This window comes from Mytilus galloprovincialis, chromosome 5 (assembly GCF_965363235.1).
Source record: "Mytilus galloprovincialis chromosome 5, xbMytGall1.hap1.1, whole genome shotgun sequence".
Lineage (NCBI taxonomy): Eukaryota > Metazoa > Mollusca > Bivalvia > Mytilida > Mytilidae > Mytilus > Mytilus galloprovincialis.
The window spans coordinates 100,854,955-100,874,272 of NC_134842.1; the positions used below are offsets into that span (position 1 = coordinate 100,854,955).

At 32.5% G+C, this 19,318-nt stretch overlaps 1 protein-coding gene across 3 annotated transcripts in view; it reads right to left on the minus strand.

Moving 5' to 3' along the window:
* LOC143076898 (VWFA and cache domain-containing protein 1-like) overlaps positions 1-19,318 on the minus strand; it is a 51,143-nt gene that overhangs the window by 11,229 nt on the left and 20,596 nt on the right. For all 3 annotated transcript variants that reach the window (XM_076252787.1, XM_076252786.1, XM_076252785.1), the window contains exons 7-19: positions 18,191-18,425; positions 16,213-16,338; positions 15,518-15,597; positions 14,936-15,080; positions 13,370-13,652; positions 12,933-13,047; positions 11,810-11,990; positions 10,531-10,667; positions 9,089-9,255; positions 8,669-8,779; positions 7,697-7,798; positions 3,582-3,684; positions 2,820-2,915 (exon numbers count right to left, since the gene is read on the minus strand). In XM_076252787.1, coding sequence (XP_076108902.1) covers positions 2,820-2,915; positions 3,582-3,684; positions 7,697-7,798; positions 8,669-8,779; positions 9,089-9,255; positions 10,531-10,667; positions 11,810-11,990; positions 12,933-13,047; positions 13,370-13,652; positions 14,936-15,080; positions 15,518-15,597; positions 16,213-16,338; positions 18,191-18,425 — 1,881 coding nt within the window. The remainder of the gene's footprint in view (positions 1-2,819; positions 2,916-3,581; positions 3,685-7,696; positions 7,799-8,668; positions 8,780-9,088; positions 9,256-10,530; positions 10,668-11,809; positions 11,991-12,932; positions 13,048-13,369; positions 13,653-14,935; positions 15,081-15,517; positions 15,598-16,212; positions 16,339-18,190; positions 18,426-19,318) is intronic.

Below are 19,318 nucleotides of genomic sequence, written 5' to 3' on the forward strand. Positions count from 1 at the left end.
GGATTGAACCTGGTTTTATAGCTAGCTAAACCTCTCACTTGTATGACAGTCGCATCAAATTCCATTACATTGTCAACGATGCATGAACAAAACAAACATACTCAAAGAGTAAAAATGTCAAAAATAGGGGTACAACAGTCAATATTGTGTTATCATCTTAATATCACTACATAAACAACAAATGTAACAAAGTAGCACAAAAAGGCATACATCAAATTCAACATTCTGATTTTGCTTTTCCTATACGGCTGAATTTATCTATGTAAAGTCTACCCATAAATGAAAGAAGGTTTTCATTACTGGTGTAAAATTGCGCGTTTGAAATTCGCACAGGTAGACATAAAAATAATTTTGTCGTATGACGGCATACATAAATGCAGACTCACGTAAAGTAGATATAACAAAAAACAGACTTACAGTAAAAATAATAAATAAAATAATGGTGTGGTTCAAAGTATGACGGGATACATAAGTACAGTTTCACGTCAAATACGGCTGAATTTATCTATGTAAAGTCTACCCATAAATGAAAGAAGGTTTTCATTACTGGTATAAAATTGCGCGTTTGAAATTCGCACAGGTAGACATAAAAATAATTTTGTCGTATGACGGCATACATAAATGCAGACTCACGTAAAGTAGATATAACAAAAAACAGACTTACAGTAAAAATAATAAATAAAATAATGGTGTGGTTCAAAGTATGACGGGATACATAAGTACAGTTTCACGTCAAATACGGCTGAATTTATCTATGTAAAGTCTACCCATAAATGATAGAAGGTTTTCATTACTGGTGTAAAATTGCGCGTTTGAAATTCGCACAGGTAGACATAAAAATAATTTTGTCGTATGACGGCATACATAAATGCAGACTCACGTAAAGTAGATATAACAAAAACCAGATTTAACAGTAAAAGTAATAATAATAAATAAAACATTGGTGTGGTTCAAAGTATGACGGGATACATAAGTACAGTTTCACGTCAAATGTATATCATAAAAAACAGACTAAACAGAAAAAGTAGTCTTATTGAATAAAATAGTTTTGTCATTCATAGTATGTCAATATCCTTAAGTAAAAGTAATATCAATAAATGAAATAATTTTGCCGTTCAAAGTATGTGGTTTTACATAACCACAGAGTCACTTCAAATGAATATCTAAAAAAGACATATAAAAGAATACTATAATACGTAATTAAGATGATAACAAACGTCAGTACGCAAAATCTATACTTCAAGACCATCTTGTATTATTTGTGAAGTTGATACGGAATATTTATCAACAAGTTCTGGGTATCTTCCGATGAACTTTTTTAGAAAAAGGACGAGACGTTCTTTGACATATCCCTGGTTCATCAATTTTCTGCTCAGACACTGGTGACGTTTTACAAAGTCTGAATAGGAGCTGCAAGCTCTTGAATACCTAATAAGTTGGGAAATGTATATTCCATATGCAGGTGAAGTTGGTATATTACTACTAAGGTGGGGGAAATTGATAATTTCAAAATTAAAATCGTCTCGTTTGTCATAGATTCTGGTACTGAGATGACTGTGTATGTCAAATTCGAGGTATAAGTCTAAAAATGAGGCAGAGGAAGCCGTGTCTGTGGTCTCTTTAATTTCTAGTTCTGGTGGGTATATTAATGGAATCCAATCAGAAAAGTTCGGATTGTTAATGGAAAGAACATCATCAATATATCTGAAAGTGAAATTAAATAACCAGGCTTCTTTGATCTTCTTGTTTTTGACAAGTGCCTGAAGGAACTCCGATTCATATGAAAATAAGAAGAGGTCGGCACGGAGAGGCGCACAGTTCGTTCCCATAGGAATGCCGACAATTTGTTGAAAAAGTCTACCTCCAAATTCAACAAATATGTTGTCAATAAGAAACTCCAGCATACTGATCACTTGTTCCTCTGTGTAGTATGTTTTACCCTTTTGTTCCTTATTAACAAAATATGCCTTGTGGTATCCCAAAGTGATAAATTTATAGCGTATGCTACCATTTTTATGATGAAAAGCATTGTGAATTATTTCTTTTAGACGGGTTTTCAATTTCACATGGGGAATGGTTGTATACAAGGTTGAAAAATCAAAAGTTTTAATAGAACTAATTTCAGAAAAAGACCGAGATTTAAAATTATCCAGAAGTTCTTTAGAGTTTTTCAGAATCCACATATGGTTAATACCACTACGTGAGTAAATAGTTTCACAGTATATCTGAAGACACCCTTTAACTGCGGACAGAATTTTAGTCAAGCTAATGGACAAATCTTTAGTAGAACAAGCAGATGAGCCGGCAATGTACCGTTGTTTGTACGGAATTTTGTGAAGTTTAGGTATCCAATACAAACAAGGTAAGTCCTCCGATTTGTTGTTCAATGCAATGTTCATAGAAGCCATGAAGGACTTATGATTCGCCAAAATCTCATCCTTGTCAAATGATATGTTTTTGTATGTGGGATTACCTGAGTGTTCATTTATTCCTGATTCTTTTATAAGACACTCGTAGTAATACGATTTACATACAAAGACAATATTATTTGAAGCTTTGTCCGCAGGCACAACAACATACTTATCTTGAAGAGATGATAAATTCACCCATGTCATTGAACATCAAAAGTAAAGCAAACCAAAAAGAAACAGAATGGAACGACAGATCAGAAAATTTTGTTATATTTTAATTATACTGGCTGATTCTCTGCATTCATTTCAAAGAAACAATATGGATTGTTTTGGAGCCACATCGACACTTAGAGAATCAATACCCTTATAAAACTAATATAATTCACATTATACATATATATATCATACCCTGAACGATTTCAGCTCCTTTTTTGTAGACAAATCTTCACAAGTAAGTGAATTAAATACACCATATTGTTTCATTGCGTCTGCTATGGCGGGTTCCTATGAAAAAAATTGAATACATTACAACATGTACAAGTAAATACTATATTATTTGATAAGATAATTCAACCGCCATATAAAATTTAGAATAAAAACAAACATTGCACGACATTTAATTGGAAACGTCGCCAGAAGGTTCTCTTCTGTTCTATATGTCGTAACACTGAGAATCATTACTAATGAAGACTGAAACAAATTAGCATGTGTGAATTCAAAGCTCATAGGTGAACTGAAAAACCACGTCTTTGAGATAGTAACAGCAATTAAAGTGATGGTCCTTTGCTTTTTGAAAGTTTTTCTGTGTATGTACGGATATATACCCTATATCCTTTGTGTTTCTATAACATTATAAACAGTTCCTGTAGAGAACTTTTCACATAAGAGCCCTACCGATTATAGCTGTTATTGCTCTAACGTATCTAATTTTAGTTACATTCCTTGAAAAAAGCTAAGACTTTATTTCTCCTTTATTAGTTAGAACTCTCAACTTATACGGAAGTTATATTTATAGCTGACTATGCGATATGGGCTTCGTTAACAGTTGACGGCTGTATGGTTACCTATAGTTGATAATTTATCGGTCATTTTGGTCTCTTGTGAAGAGTTTTCTCATTGGCAATCATAACACAATCCTTTTTTTTAATAAACTTCTCAACAGATACTCACTAAAATGGTAATATGCTTTGGATCATCAAAATACTCTGGATCTGTTGTTTCCTTGAAAGCTTGGTGCATGACAAGAAATCCACTATCGTCTATAATCATACATCTTTAAAAAAAGGTAATCGTCTATAATTGAATGCGACTGTCATACAAGTGAGAGGTTTAGCTAGCTCTAAACCCAGGTTTAATCCACCCTACATAAGGAAATGTCTGTACCAAGTAAGAAATATGATAATTATTTTACTATTTAATGGGATCCGTCCTTAATTTTCTTCGGAGTTTTTATTTGTGATTTTACTTTGTTTTTTAAAAGGCAGGCCATTCAAATAAAGTTATGTGTATACTGTCCACCATCATAGAAGGTTTATGATATGTGAAGAAGAAGAAAGTTTGAAACAAAAGAAATATTTGACATTTTAGAAAAAATTTAATTATAAAAAATGCTAAATCTCTTTATATTTTACAAAGATGCTTTATCTAAAATTGAGTGCAAAATAATCTTTGTTTTATTATGGCACCCTCAACGGAGTTGGGGTGACGTATTGTTATTCTACGTTTCTTTTTTTATGTCACCCTGACGGAGGTCGGGTGACATACTGTTATTCTACGTTTCTTTTTTTATGGCACCCTCAACGGAGTTGGGGTGACATCTTGTTATTGTTCGTTTCTTTTTTTTCTTTTTATTATGTCACCCGATCGACAATGTCGGGTGACATATTGCTTTTCCTCCGTTTCTTTGTTATTATTATTCTTATTCTTCCAATGATTTTTGTCCGGCAGATTTTTTGAAGGCAATGGAACCAATCTTAGTGATAGTCAACTATAATGAGGAACACAAAATTTCGGGTTGCAGTAGGTCATAGGACCATTAAAAATGGCTGCCGTTACCATGGAAACGGAAAAATTGTGAAAAATTCCACTTTTTGGTTTTAGGGAATTATTTGGAGATGCTTAGACTTAGAATCATTATATTTTGATACAATGTAGGTGCCCACTATATACTTGTTTTGGATGATTTTTGGCATTCATTGGAACTACTATGTTGCCATGGATACTACACCAAAAATTTCCAAAATATCAAAATGCTCCAAATTTAATGAAACTTCACAGGAACGATGAGCAACATTGGTAGATGTGCAATTTGGCGTTGGAATTTTGAAAATGTCTTGTGTTACCATGGAAACAAGGCAAAAATGGTCAAAACGCTTTAAAAAACCTTAAAAGTGGCATTTACTTCCTTAAAATGGTAGGTCAAATTCATTGAAACTCTGATGGTATGTTCCCTTCCATGTACCAATGGAGTATCTGCCATTAAAAATTTGGAATGGTCTGTGTTACCATAGAAACCAGCCAAAATGTCAAAAATTTCAAAAACTTCAAAATGCTTTAAACTTGATGAAACTTAATATATTTGTTAACTGTCTAGTCTGCATGAGACTTTTGCAGTTGGAATTTCCAAAATGGCTACCGTTGCCATGGAAACTGCAGAAATGTCAAATATTTTCAAAATGCTCCAAACTTAATCAAACTTAATATTATTGTCTACTGACATGTATAGATGAGACTTTTGACTTTGGAATTTTCAAAATGGCTGCCGTTGCCATGGAAACAGCAGAAATGTGAAACTTTTGACAATGCTCTTATTGTACTGAAAATTTACAGAAAGATATATCGCAATTCATAGATCTGCATTCACTGTTAGTTAAGTTGTTTTGAAATGGCTACCGCTTAGTGGCAATGCGGGGAAGGGTGACATCCGCTATTGCTTGCAATGGCAATTCTAGTTATTATTATTTTTATTCTTCCACACATTTTGTCCATACTATTTCTCAGAATTGGTCAGACCAATGTTGATGGAACTATACCATAATATGAACCGCCATGTCAAGTTGTGCAAGAGACATTGGAATGGTAAAAAATGGCCGCCGTTGCCATGGAAACTGATCAAATGTGAAAAAAAATGCAAATTTTAAATCTTTCATTAGAAGACCTACCTGGATGAAACTTAGTGGTAATGTTCCTTGGTATGCCTAGATGTTGTGACAATATAAGAAAATTCCAAAATGGCCGCCATTGTCATGGAAACAGGGCGAAAGTTTAACATTGGCCCTATGGGAAAATACATTAAAGATGCATTTTCTTGAAGAATATAGCATCAATCCCATTGAAACTTTATAGATATGTAACATGGCATGTCCCGAAGTGGCACCTGTCTTTGGAATTTCAGAAATGGTAACCGTTACCATGGAAATAGCAAAAATTTCAAAAATTTCAAAATGCTCCAAAATTAATGAAACGTTACAACAATGTTAATACACATCTGTAGATGCAATCTTTGACTTTGGAATTTTCAAAATGGCTGCCGCTCACCTGGCAATAGGGGAAGGGTGCCATCCGCTATTGCTTGCAATGGCAAATCTAGTTTTTTCTTATTATTTTTATTAATCTTCATCCACACATTTTGTCCACGCTAGTTCTCGGAATCAAATGGGCCAATGTTGATGGAACTCTACTATAATGAGGACCCCCATATGAAGTTGTGCATCTTGCTATGGAATGGTCCAAGATGGCCACTGTTTCCATGGAAACAGAACAAATGTGAAAAATTCCACTTTTTTGTTTTGGTGAACTGTTTGGATATGCTTTAACTCAGAATCATTATATTTTGATACAATGTAGGTGCCCACTATATACATGTGTTGGATGATTTTGGCACTCATTGGAACTACTATGTTGCCATGGAAACAACACCAAAAATTTCAAAATTCTCAAAATGCTCCAAACTTCAGGAAACTTCACAGTAACGATGAGCAACACAGAAAGATGTGGCATTTGCAGTTGGAATTTCCAAAATATCTGTTGTTACCATGGAAACAATGCTAAAAGGTAAAAAAAATTCAAAAAAAATAAAAATGCTGCAAACTGGATGAAACTTTACAGGAATGGTCAATGGCATAAGAAGAGTTGACTTTTGAAGTTGGAATTTTCAAAATGGCCGCCGTAACCATGGAAACAGCAAAAATGTCCAAAATTTCAAAATGCTCTAAACTTCATGAAACTTTACAAAAATGATAATTATAAAGTATAGATGCACTCTTTGACTTTGGAATCTTCTAGTTTGCTGCCGCTCGCCTGGCAATAGGGGAAGGGTGCCATCCGCTATTGCTTGCAATGGCAAATCTAGTTTCTTATTATTATTATTATTATTTTTCTTGCAACACATTTTGTCCAGGTGATTTCTCGAAATCCAATGGACCAATGTTGATGGAACTCTACTATAGTGAGGACCCCCATGTCAAGTTGTGCACGAAGCATGGAATGGTTTAAGATGGCTGCCGTTACCATGGAAACGGAACAAATGTGGAAAAATCCAGTTTTTTGTTTTGGTGAACTGTTTGGATATGCTTTAACTCAGAATCATTATATTTTTATGCAATGTAGGTGCCCACTATATACAGGTGTTGGATGATTTTGGAACTCATTGGAACTACTATGTTGCCATGGAAACTACACCAAAAATTTCAAAAATATCAAAATACTCCAAACTTCATGAAACTTCACAGTAACGATGAGCAACATTGGAAGATGTGGCATTTGGAGTTGGAATTTCCAAAATATCTGTAGTTACCATGGAAATAATGCTAAAAGGTCAAAAATTTCAAAAAAAAATTAAAATGCTGCAAACTGGATGAAACTTTACAGAAATGGTCACTGGCATGCGCAGAGTTGACTTTTGAAGTTGGAATTTTCAAAATGGCCGCCGTAACCATGGAAACAGCAAACATTTCAAAAATTTCAAAATGCTCCAAACGAGATGAAAGTTTACAACAATGTTAATAAACATGTGTAAAAGCATTCTATGACTTTGAAATTTTCAAAATGGCTGCCACTCGCCTGGCAATGGGGGAAGGGTGCCATCCGCTATTGCTAGCAATGGCAAATCTAGTTATCATTATTATTAAAAAATAAGCAGATCAATTTTTTAAAGAATATTATTACTGACAAGTAAATTATCTCATTTCAAATGTGTAATGACATATATCATTGTAAAGCAATGTTGGGTCCTATATTTTAACTCATATTTGGTTAATCTGTGGTATATTTTTTTCAAAACTTACTTGAAGTCCTTTGTCGTACAAACAGGATATATGTTATCAATGAAGTAACTGAAATATTGTAATGGAAAATCTGTACCAACTACTGCTGTTACCTGGTTTGAACTATAAAATAAGAACAATAAATAATACTCCTAATAGATCTGTTATTACAGTATATATATGTAAGAGTTTAGATGAGGTCTATAGATTAGAGAATGATTGGCTAAAAAATGAAGAAAAGGTCAATGAAAGAAAGGCCCTGAACATGTCAATTTTGTTTACCTATACTTTAAGTTAGAACTTTTGTAAATGAAAAGTTAAAATATTCTCCCGCCCACCGCCGATATGCCATCAAGATGAAGTACAAAAAAACATCGATAACCTTCTCTGTTTGAGGCTACTTTCAGGACATGTTAGATCGCGTTGATGAAATATTAATGTTCAATCTTTCACAGATGTTTACTTTGGACATCAACGAAGAGTCAAAAATTGTCGAAATGCCCATCTAAAGCAAAATAATAAAAAAGGAATCGTTAAATATACTGATTTAATATAAACTCATCATAGATACCAGGACTAAATTTTGTATATACGCCAGACGCGCGTTTCGTTTACAAAAGACTCGAATCCAAAAAAGTTAAAAAGGCCAATTAAGTACGAAGTTGAAGAGTATTGAGGACCAAAATTTCTAAACGTTTAGCCAAATCCAGCTGAGTTAATCTATGTCTGAGGTAGAAAAGCCTTAGTATTTCAAAAATTCAGATGTGACTATGATATTAGCTGCATAAAAAGTTGTCTATGTGAAAGGTATATTACTATATTACAAGAATAGTAACAATGCATCTCTAGTTTACCCTCATAATAATCAAATGTAAGCAAAAGACTATAATCCAAATCCTTGAAAGTTGGTAAGTTGTGTTGATAATTAATCTTCTTTCATTGAAGTAAGCATTGCTTCTATTGATTTTTATTAACAAAAACAATTTTACATACTCTCTCTTATAAATAGTGTGAGCCAATGTCAGCAGGATTCCTGAACCCCAAGCGTCCCGATACGGTGAGGTAATATAAATCATTCCAGGATGAGATGTCGTTTCCCTCCACCTATTAAATTAAATATATTTATATATAGCAAATCAATACACAAAATGTTAATAAATGACACTGTTCTATTATTGCCATCCGTTGTGTTGCTCTAGTAAGTATTTAATTAATTTTGTAAAAATTATAAACTTTGAACAATGTTATATAAATAGCAAAACACACCCTTGTGACAAATGTGGGTGAATGGAAAAATAAAATAATTATCTCACATAAAACTTTACTGTTGTAACACAGCGTTTCCACGAAAACGTCAACTTAATAATAAACTAAAAAAATGTAACCAATATAACTATTTTAGATCAAGTTTACCATGTTCTTTTTTCATGATCATACGACTTGGTCAACGAAACTGCTGGATACACTCGAATGACTCCGGCTTTGGTTCCTATATACTTCCAAGCAAGTTGACTTTCAAACTGCTGCTTCCAAAACAGTTCAGCTTTATACGTAGCCCAAACTGTAGCTCTGACATCATCCTATAGTAGACGACAAAAACATTGTAACTTTATTGAAAAAGGTATCTGTCATACAAAAATGACAGTAACATGCTATACAAAAAAAGCATTTCTAAAATATTGAATCAAAAGTCGAACGGTTACTGATAAAACAGGCAATCGATAAATAAATTCACCGAATATATACTTACTAGAGCATCTCAACAAGTAACACTAATGGATCAGCTTTTAGTTCCTTTAAAGAAGCACACAATAACACCCAACTGTTCAGTAGTGTTCACGGTGCTTAGTCTTTAAGGTGTCAATTTAGTGGTTTTGGACTTCGTGGTATTTTCATGTTTCAATAATATAAAACTTGACAGTTTCTCGATTATGGAATTTCAGTTTGATATCTTTCGTCTCTATTTTTGTATTGATAAATAAAGAGCTTTATGTTGAAGAAATAAATATAATGTTAAAAAATGTGTACATGTAGTAATTGTAACTCTGATGACATCATTTTCTCCAAAATTTACAATGTTATGACGAATAATAACATACTTTATCATCCTTTCAGTTGTGTGCTATTTAATTTATTGCACTGAATAAAAAAATATTGTAACTATGTATTGCTTTGCAAGTGATGATTTTTCTAGAAAGTTACTTGTTGAACACTGTGTTCGTTGTATGTCACCATATGTTAAAGCAATGAACACTGTAATTCGCCGTTTCAGAATCTCATGCATCCTAGGTAATATTTTCAAAAGCGTACACCAAAGCGTTTTGATTGGTTTAAAACGTCCTTAACAATCGAAATTCAACCAATGACGTAACGTTATTTTCACTTTGGGGTACGAACAATGAAATTACCCATGATGCTTTAGATTCTGAAACGGCCAATTGTAAGGCTATGTAGGTCTTTTCAGTTTGCTTTTATTTTTTCTAGTTTAAAATCATGATGTTTTTTTGTTTGTGACTTTTGTCATGTCATAGTTATTTCTCAATATGTATTGCTAATTTTTAAAACAATTTAATAGATGAATTGTATAATAGATATAAAAAAGAAGATGTGGTATGATTGCCAATCAGACAACTATCCACAAAAGACCAAAATGACACAGACATTAACAACTATAGGTCACCGTACGGCCTTCAATAATGAGTAAAGGCCATACCGCATAGTCAGCTATAAAAGGCCCCGAGTCACTAATACTAATGCTTTATATTGTTAGGCTTGACCTACCATTTCTTCACATTTGATTTTAGCTATTATGAGTTTCTTAGTAAAAAAAAAAATTTTTGATATCAATATCTTACATTAAATCCAGGGTTTTGAAAACTTTTTCTAGTCAAATAATCTGTATACTCTCTCACATCTTGTGCTGTTTCTGTTTCATCAATATATTGAAACGGATTAGAAAAGGCTGAAGGTGTAAATTTTATAGCCGACTGTGCTAAAAAAAACAAATGATTAATTTCATAAAACAAATGATTAATTTCATAAAACAAATTAACACTCAGCAAATAGATGCATATGTGAAAAATGTTTTGCATTGTTTGAAACTTAAAAATTACACAACTAGTTCTTATGACAAAAGATAAAAAATAATATTTCCAATTTTTAATTACAATTTCATGATAATTTGTTCTTTCAATAGCAGCACTACAGGTGACATATGTTGATCAGGAACTGTAGGGTAATGCAATGCTACTGGTATGCAGTTATAATAGTAGTGACATTTCTCATTTCTGCTGCCCCTCGATTATGATATGTTGACTTTGAAACGTTTGGGTTGCAGTTTTGGATCTTCAATGCTCTTTAAAATTCGCTATCACTTGTACTTTTTTTATTGTAGTGTCACTGAGGTGTGTCTTCAGAAGACAAAACGCGCATATTTTCTGCAACATTTTAATCCTGATTTTTTTGGTGTAATTATTGCTTGATCATTTCCTTTTCTTATTTCAAAAGAAAAAAAACATATATGCATGTAGCAATATACAGTTACATTAATGATGTAGTGGTTTGATGGACAATAACTTAGCCAGACAAAAAGTATAAAATGATTTATTTAGGATGTGAACAATACATATCGCAGAAAGAAAATGAAAAGCAAGACTAATACAAAAGATTTTTGGGGTTAAAAGATGTGCAAGTATAGCATTCCTCTAACTGTACCGATGTGTTATTCTTATTTCAGAAATAACAAAACGGGTGCCGTATACGGTGCAGGACATGCTAACCCTTCCTTAGCACCTGATTTCACTCCCGTTTTTTAGTGGAGTTCGTGTTGTTACTCTTTTATTATTTGTAATTGTTGTGTTAATGTCTTTTGGTTTTATGAGTCTTTGTTTACTCCTTGGATTTAATTGTTATTGTCTTAATCCTTCAATGTTAGTATTTACTAAATACTATCTAGTTTAATTTTGATATTCTTTTCGTATATTTATGTTTTGTTATGACACGAATGATATTATCAATTTTCCTTTTAGGTACATGTCTCTTTTTTAAATGGTCTATGTAACATATATCCCTAATTATAGAATGATTTTCAACAAAATGTTGTCTAAAGGCACACAAATATACATATAAACATACCTAACGTAACTTTTCTATAATTAAATCTACAATCCGGTTGACCATCAGATGCAAGACTTCGATTATGATATAAGAATACATTATCCAGCTCTGAGTTTGAAATATCAAAATCCGCTTCCGAAATGACGGTATGCGTTTCTTCGCCCAATACAATACATAAGTAAAATTTTGTATTTTGCACCTAAAAATATAGAGAATTTTCAATAAAATCCATAATCGTGAAAATAAGATTTTAAACACAAAGGAGCAGTCTTATTGATGTGTATACGAGTTCAAGTGTTTTATCTTGATATTTATTTTCTTAATCTATTTAGAATTAGAGTATCAGTGTACATGGTGTATGTTCTTAATCTATTTACAAGATTCGAACAATTTAAAGCAAAGAATAAAATCAAGGTAAAGTGTATTTGCCTTCTAACGGGTCCCCTATAGGACCTTTTAATCGTTGTTAACAGTTCCCATAACAAGTCAGACTCTATTAATCTTGACGGATCGGAAGGATACAACCTTAAACACCAAAAACGTATCATCCTTATGAAGTCTTATCAAAACTAAACACATTACAAAACTACGATACATGTTTCTGGACAAACACATACATGTAACAGATATTAAAAGAATATAGATTGCACCTGTTGTCGTGCGATGTATATCCCATATACAAAAATGTAGTATTTAGGTGTCATAAAAAGTCATACGTTACAACTACCATGCTACTTAGCTTACTTGAATGTATTGCCAAAATGTATGACTAAAACATTTAATCATTTGAACATACTACAAAATTGTAGTTTTACAGCTAATTCCAATAACACGATGACTGCAATATACCCCAACCCCCGATAGGGGCATAACTTTTTTTTTATTTCTTAGAATTGAAGAAAGTGCGCCTTAAATATCGTAATTACTTATCACTTGGGGGTTTTACGTTACCAGTACTATAGTTCAGTTTTAGACGGCTAGTTTAATTGTTGCTCGGTACTTTGTTTTTTCTATGTACGGACAGTTATTTGTCTTCTTCCTTTTATTAGTGTTGTTGCAAGCATACTGTGACGTATAACCATATGAGCGTACATTGGTATTTTCTTTTCAGATTAAGTATTTCATTAAGTCATATACATACAGGTCCCCAAAAATACGTTGCTTGTAAATACAAATATCGACTTCCTTCATTTACAAGACGTCCTCTAGGCAAGGTGAAAAAGACGTTTGGTAAAGTCTTCTTACCCGATTCACCCCTGTGTAAAAAATAATGTATTTGAAAAATTAAGCTTGAACCTAAATTGCATTCACAATGCATTGGCTCAAAAACAGACCACTGCAAATGTTGAAGTTTGAACACCCCAATCCTCATAAAAAAGGAGCAAAAATAGTTTTATCCAGACAGGTTTGTATTTTATTCCTGCTTCATTTGTATTTCTCGTCTATTTGCACTTTTTGTCATGACATTGTCATTTTATTTATGCTTTATGTGTTTGAATATTCCTTTAATATCTTTCACCTCTCTTTTACTAGTTTGAACTTTTCATTTGTCATTGTTATAATGTCATAACTATGTACCTCTTCATGGAATGAATTATGTCTGCTGTCCCGGATGTTCTTTCTAAACTTGTTATGTCTACAAGTACAGGGTCTTCATTGATTTCTACAAAGGCAGGCTCTGGGAGTAAAGGATGAATTAAAGCTCTCCCAGTGTTGTCAATCATAAAGCCGTATGATGAATTCCCCTCCTCAAAATATTCGACTTCCTTTAAAAGTTCGCTAAGTTTTACATCAGTACATGATACACCTTGCATAGCTCCCAATGTGCCGTATACGGTTTTACACATTGATGTTATTAAACCTGTGAAGCAAATAAAAAAGTGAGATATTTAAATTATGCAAAATGACAAATAAAGGCAACAGTAGTATACCGCTGTTCAAAAATCGTAAATCTATGGACAAAAACAAAATCGGGGAAACAAACTAAAACTGAGGAAAACGCATTAAATATAAAAGGAGAACAACGACACAACATTCAAATGTAACACACATAGCAACGGACTAAGCATTAGACTAAATCCGATGAGAATAACCAATATAACATCAAAACCAAATACATGAATTTGGGATAGAAAAGTACCGTGACAAGTCTTATAGTAATGTGAATTCACACTTAAATATAGGAGAAAACAAACGACACAACGGAAACACAACGTAAAAATGTTACACACACAGAAACGAACTATGATATAACAATGACCATTTTCCTGACTTGGTACAGGACATTTTTAAAGAAAAAAATGGTGGGTTGTACCTGGTTTTGTGGCATGCCAAACCTCGCACTTTAATGGCATTGTTAATTATAACATTAAAATGACAACATAATAATACAGGACTTCAATACAAATAAACAGAACAAACTTGACAAAAAAATATGTTAGTTCTTAATTGTTTTTTTTTTATCTTACATCCGTTCATTTTTTTAAATCTTTTTTCTGAATATCAAGATTTAATGTTCATTCTTTATTTCTCCATTCCTCCGTTTCTTCCTTTATTTATTTCCATGTATTTCCATGTATACAGTGTATTTAGTTTTTTTTCTAGTTATCTTTCATTGTTTATAATATGGAAATGTTTTATAAATAGTTTTCTTAATATTTCTGTAAATTATTTCGTGTTTAGTATTGTTGGCTCCGATAATGGTGTACATCAGGTTATATATAAGTGAAATGGTAAACAATAATCGATAGAACCTGTTTTGGTGTACTAATGATTTGGCGATACAATTCGCCGTTTCAGAATCTAATGCATCCTGGGTAATATTTTCAAAAGCGTACACCAAAGCGTTTTGATTGGTTTAAAACGTCCTAAACAATCGAAATTCAACCAATGACGTAACGTTATTTTCACTTTGGGGTACGAACAATGAAATTACCCATGATGCTTTAGATTCTGAAACGGCCAATTGAAATTCATATTTTATAGACAGAACAACTCTGACGAGTGTTATATCAAGATTTTGTTTTTACAAACAACAATTATAATACTATAGATATTCAATTTAAATTGGAAATTGTAGCTGAAAATAGGTGACACTCAGTATTTGCCTCTTCGTACATCCTCTGATAAATATTAAGTACCTGCCTCTTTCAGAAAACGGATCAACGTATGGAATACTGTACACCGGGTTAGTATTTATTTGACCAGATCGTAGTTGGACGTAGAATGTGGCCATTTCCATCGATAAACTCGCATGTTGATTCTGATCAACGTAAGTAAAAAGTCCTTCCTACAATAAATATTGAGTTGTTTATACTTTTCATTGAACAGATGTATAGCTTGAGACAAAAAGAAAAAAAGAAGGAAAATCACAAAAATAATGAACTCCGAGGACATTTCAAAACGGGAAGTCCCTAATCAAATAGCAAAAACAAATATTATAACACATCAAACGAATGGACAACAACTGTCATATTCCCGACTTGGTATAGACATTTTCAAATGTAGAAAATGGTGGATTGAACCTGCATGGTAAACGTATATATCCGTTTCAACACACATTTTTTAAACCATTTTAGTATCAAGTTTGAAATAGACATTTAAATGTCAGTTTAACACTCAGTCAATCATATTTGGGTTTTCTTTTATAATTAAAATAATGCAGTATTTTTCCCGCGTAAAATGGGGTTTTGTTTTGTGTACTACGTAAAATATGAAGATAAATACCCGGATGTTGCCGTAAGATGAATTTGACTTCACTTGAGTTGCCATCTCTCGTAATTGTTGCTTTATCTCGTTCGTTGCTCCTGAAACATACAATTTAAGACGAGTGTGCATGGTATTTCAAAGCAATTATTTATGAATGAGGTCTTGCAAACCCCAACAGCATTATTTATTATGTAAATTTCTTGGAATTCATAATACCTCTACGTTGAATATAACTAAATATTATTCAGATGTAATCCGTCTGTTATAACTACATAGTCACGATTTTTCTTTCTTTGATTTAAAAAATATATATAATTACTATACATGTATGTTTCATAATATTCCCAAGTAGTGATTGGCTGACACTTTATTCCTTCAAACTATGATGCAAGCATGGATGCACGTGCTGCCAATGACAACGTCATAACATTGCATAGCGAACAAAATTGTTATTACTCGTATTCAGGATTTGGGTCATACGTATATTATTTGGCTAATTTATAAAAAAATATAATCAAATATTAAATTACGAGTCACAAGAAGATTGAATTATATCATCAATTTTAGTACATGTTTGACACACTTTAGTTGTTACAACTTAGGAACATGGCCAGCGCACACCCAACGTGGCATTGCGGACAGAATAAAATAGAATACGAGAAGGGAGATAACTCTTCAAGAAAAAACGAATCACCATTTTTAAAAATACTTACCAGGACCAAGTAGGTATGTAAAAACGATCACTCTGTTTTGTAATTTGGCATTTGCTTCGCTGATTACCTCCCTTGGATCTCGCCCTTCATTTGATCCGCCATCAGTAAGTAAAAGTATAACCTGATCTTGAAAAAAAAGAAGATCGGTATATTGAAAGTGTAGTTGCAAAATGAAAATATAATAAATGGAATTGAAATAATACACATTGAAGTTTTTACAGCAATTTTACACTTAGTTCTTAAAGTCAAAAGGTTAATCAGTTGATGAAAAGGATATTCTAGTCTTGGATACATATAGATGATACCACTGTATCAAAGTGTTATACGATATTTGTCCACTCGAGACAGTCAAACTTCAAATAAGCGAGGCTTGCCGAGCATTTAAAATAATAAACATATCCGTCGACAGTGGATAAATATCGTACTGCACACGATTTGGTGTTTCTCTGATAATTTTAGTGGAGGGTTTGTGTCTTGAAAGATGTTTAACCCTGCTATACATTATAATTTTATGTGTTGTTTTTTTTTTTTTAGAGAATTCATGATTCGGCGTTTAATCATGAAATTCGAGATGAGATCCCCTCCTAGCTCCCCTATAAAAATTTTAAAGATAAATATATTTTTTAATGTTCCGTTTGTATGAAATAAATTCAAGATACATTGACCTTACATTATTTTTATCTGTATGTCATCTATTTGACAAACAATGATGGTTCATCAAGTACAAAACACGTGTATACATGTAATAAAATGACATCTTATAATGTGAAAGAAATGAGGTTAATAGATTTTATAAATAAGTTTTATTATACGTTTATACTTATAGTAACATAGAACAACACTATAATGTGTAGCTTTTAAATGCGATATTTAAATGTTAAATTTTAGATCAATTTTCGATGTCAAATAAGATATACATTTGTAGATTACAAAAGGCTCTGTTCAATTTGTTTATTTAAAAGATAGTCAAATGGTATATTCATTATAAGTAATGTTTTTTTTTTACTTTCATGGTTCAATAATTTGCAAAGTCTCGAATGAATATAATGAAAGGTAAAGAATAGTAGTACAGCTTCAACAAACGGATGGGTAACTTAAATTACAGAAAGAAAAGAAGAACAATCTTAGGCAACAGATGTATTACTTGTATTATTATGAATGTATCACTTATGTTTTTGTGTCTATTCCGTATATTATTTTGTTGTTTATTGTTTGTTTAAACTTGTATTGTCACAAGTATTGTAAATGTTTAATGACAATTAATAAAATTATTATTATTAATCCGATATCAATAGAAAATTTTGAATAAAACTAAATATTGAAATCAAACGTAGTGAGGACAGGACGACCTTTCATATGTCCAATCAAGGTCTTTATTTAATTAGTTTAGTCCTTTTAAAAGTTGATTTTATCACTTCATTACTGTTGCCTTATTTCATTATTAAGTCAGTAGTCAGTTACATGTATGACACCTTTAAGGACTGGCTTTTCCCCTAGGTACTTGTGGACAGTGTTGTTTTTAACCCTCCCCTTTTCCCTACAATCCGTTTTTGTTTTTAATGATATAAACACATTCAAATACATTAGAAATAACATATATTTACTTTTTACTATCAATTCCTTATATTACAGAAAAATTCCGCAAGTTCTTATGCTGTTTTAGTTAAACTAGTCCCAGGCTTGCATTTCTTAACACCATTTACTACTAAAAGTGATCGTAGGTCATGAACATTTTATTGTTTAACCCCCCCCCCCCCCCCTTTCCCCGTATAAGGCTGAAATTTCTTTTTATAATCTTGGTTGATAATTTATCAACTGTTGATCGAATTTAAAGGTCAGTTTTAATATCTGATATTACTGAACGTCTCATATTTATAACTGTTCCACGTCTTTCCGAACATGTACGGTATTATCCTGCGATACCCATTCTACAACACACGTTTTGTCAGTTGTGTTGGTAATATAGAATAATATTTACCTCTTGTTGAAACATCCACATTGCTGTTTGTTGATCCCAAGTAAGAGAAAGCCTTCGCGAGAACGTTTTCGAAGTTTGTATTACCAGTGTTAGATTCTTGAATGTATAAACTGACAAATTCCTGCAACTTGTCAATATTTGTTTTGGAGGCAAATGACAGTGTGTCCTTGTAACAGTCGTGATTGGAGTCTCCAGTGGGAACAGTAACTCCTGAACTAAATGATATAACTGCAACCTGAACAAAAAGTTGTGTAACACTTTTAAGCATCTTGTTTAGCTTTTATTCTAATTAAGTTTGATTGTTCTACCTTGCAAGTGGCCTTTCTACATGTGAAGCTTGACATGCGTTAATATTTATTTCAATCAATATCTAAGATAGACTAAGTATTTTTGAAAATGTAAATACACACGCAATATTTGTTTGTCTGTTTTAACTGGTCAGACATCATTGGATATTATTCCACTGCATGTTGATTTTAATAGCGAAATCAACATTTCATTGGTTTAAACACGTGACGTCGACCAAAACTTCATATTCACCTCTGAGTACCCTGATAATGATATTCCCCTCTGAAATGTCGGGACTAATTCGTGTGACGTTACATATCGTCTTGAACTTCTTATTTTCTAAATAACTTTAGAAAATATCATGTTCGTGTTCAAATTTATTGCAGACGTTAAAACAAAAAGACTAATTACATAATTAATGTTAATCCGTACTGTTTATCAATATGTATGTCTAGTTTACTAATAAAACCAAGCGGATAAGAAAAAATGCCGGTATGCAAACTAATATTTGGAGTTTAGATAGTATACAAAGCTTAGGCAGTGGAATGAAACATTCATTTTCCTTGACCTCGGGAGATATGAGGATTTGATCACCCTCGAAAAATCATATATTCTTAGGTGAACAAATCTTCATATCTCCTTCAGGCACGGGAAATAAATGTATAGTACTCAACAACCATACAAAATTTGACACTAAAAGAGGGGATCTCAATGGGGAAAAGGAGGGATATAATCCGGCTACCGCTTTAGATAACACTGTAATAATGGCGCCTGTAATTTCACATGTCCCGCCAAACATCGTTTCCCGTTTTTACGCAAAATTATTTGACTGTAACGTCT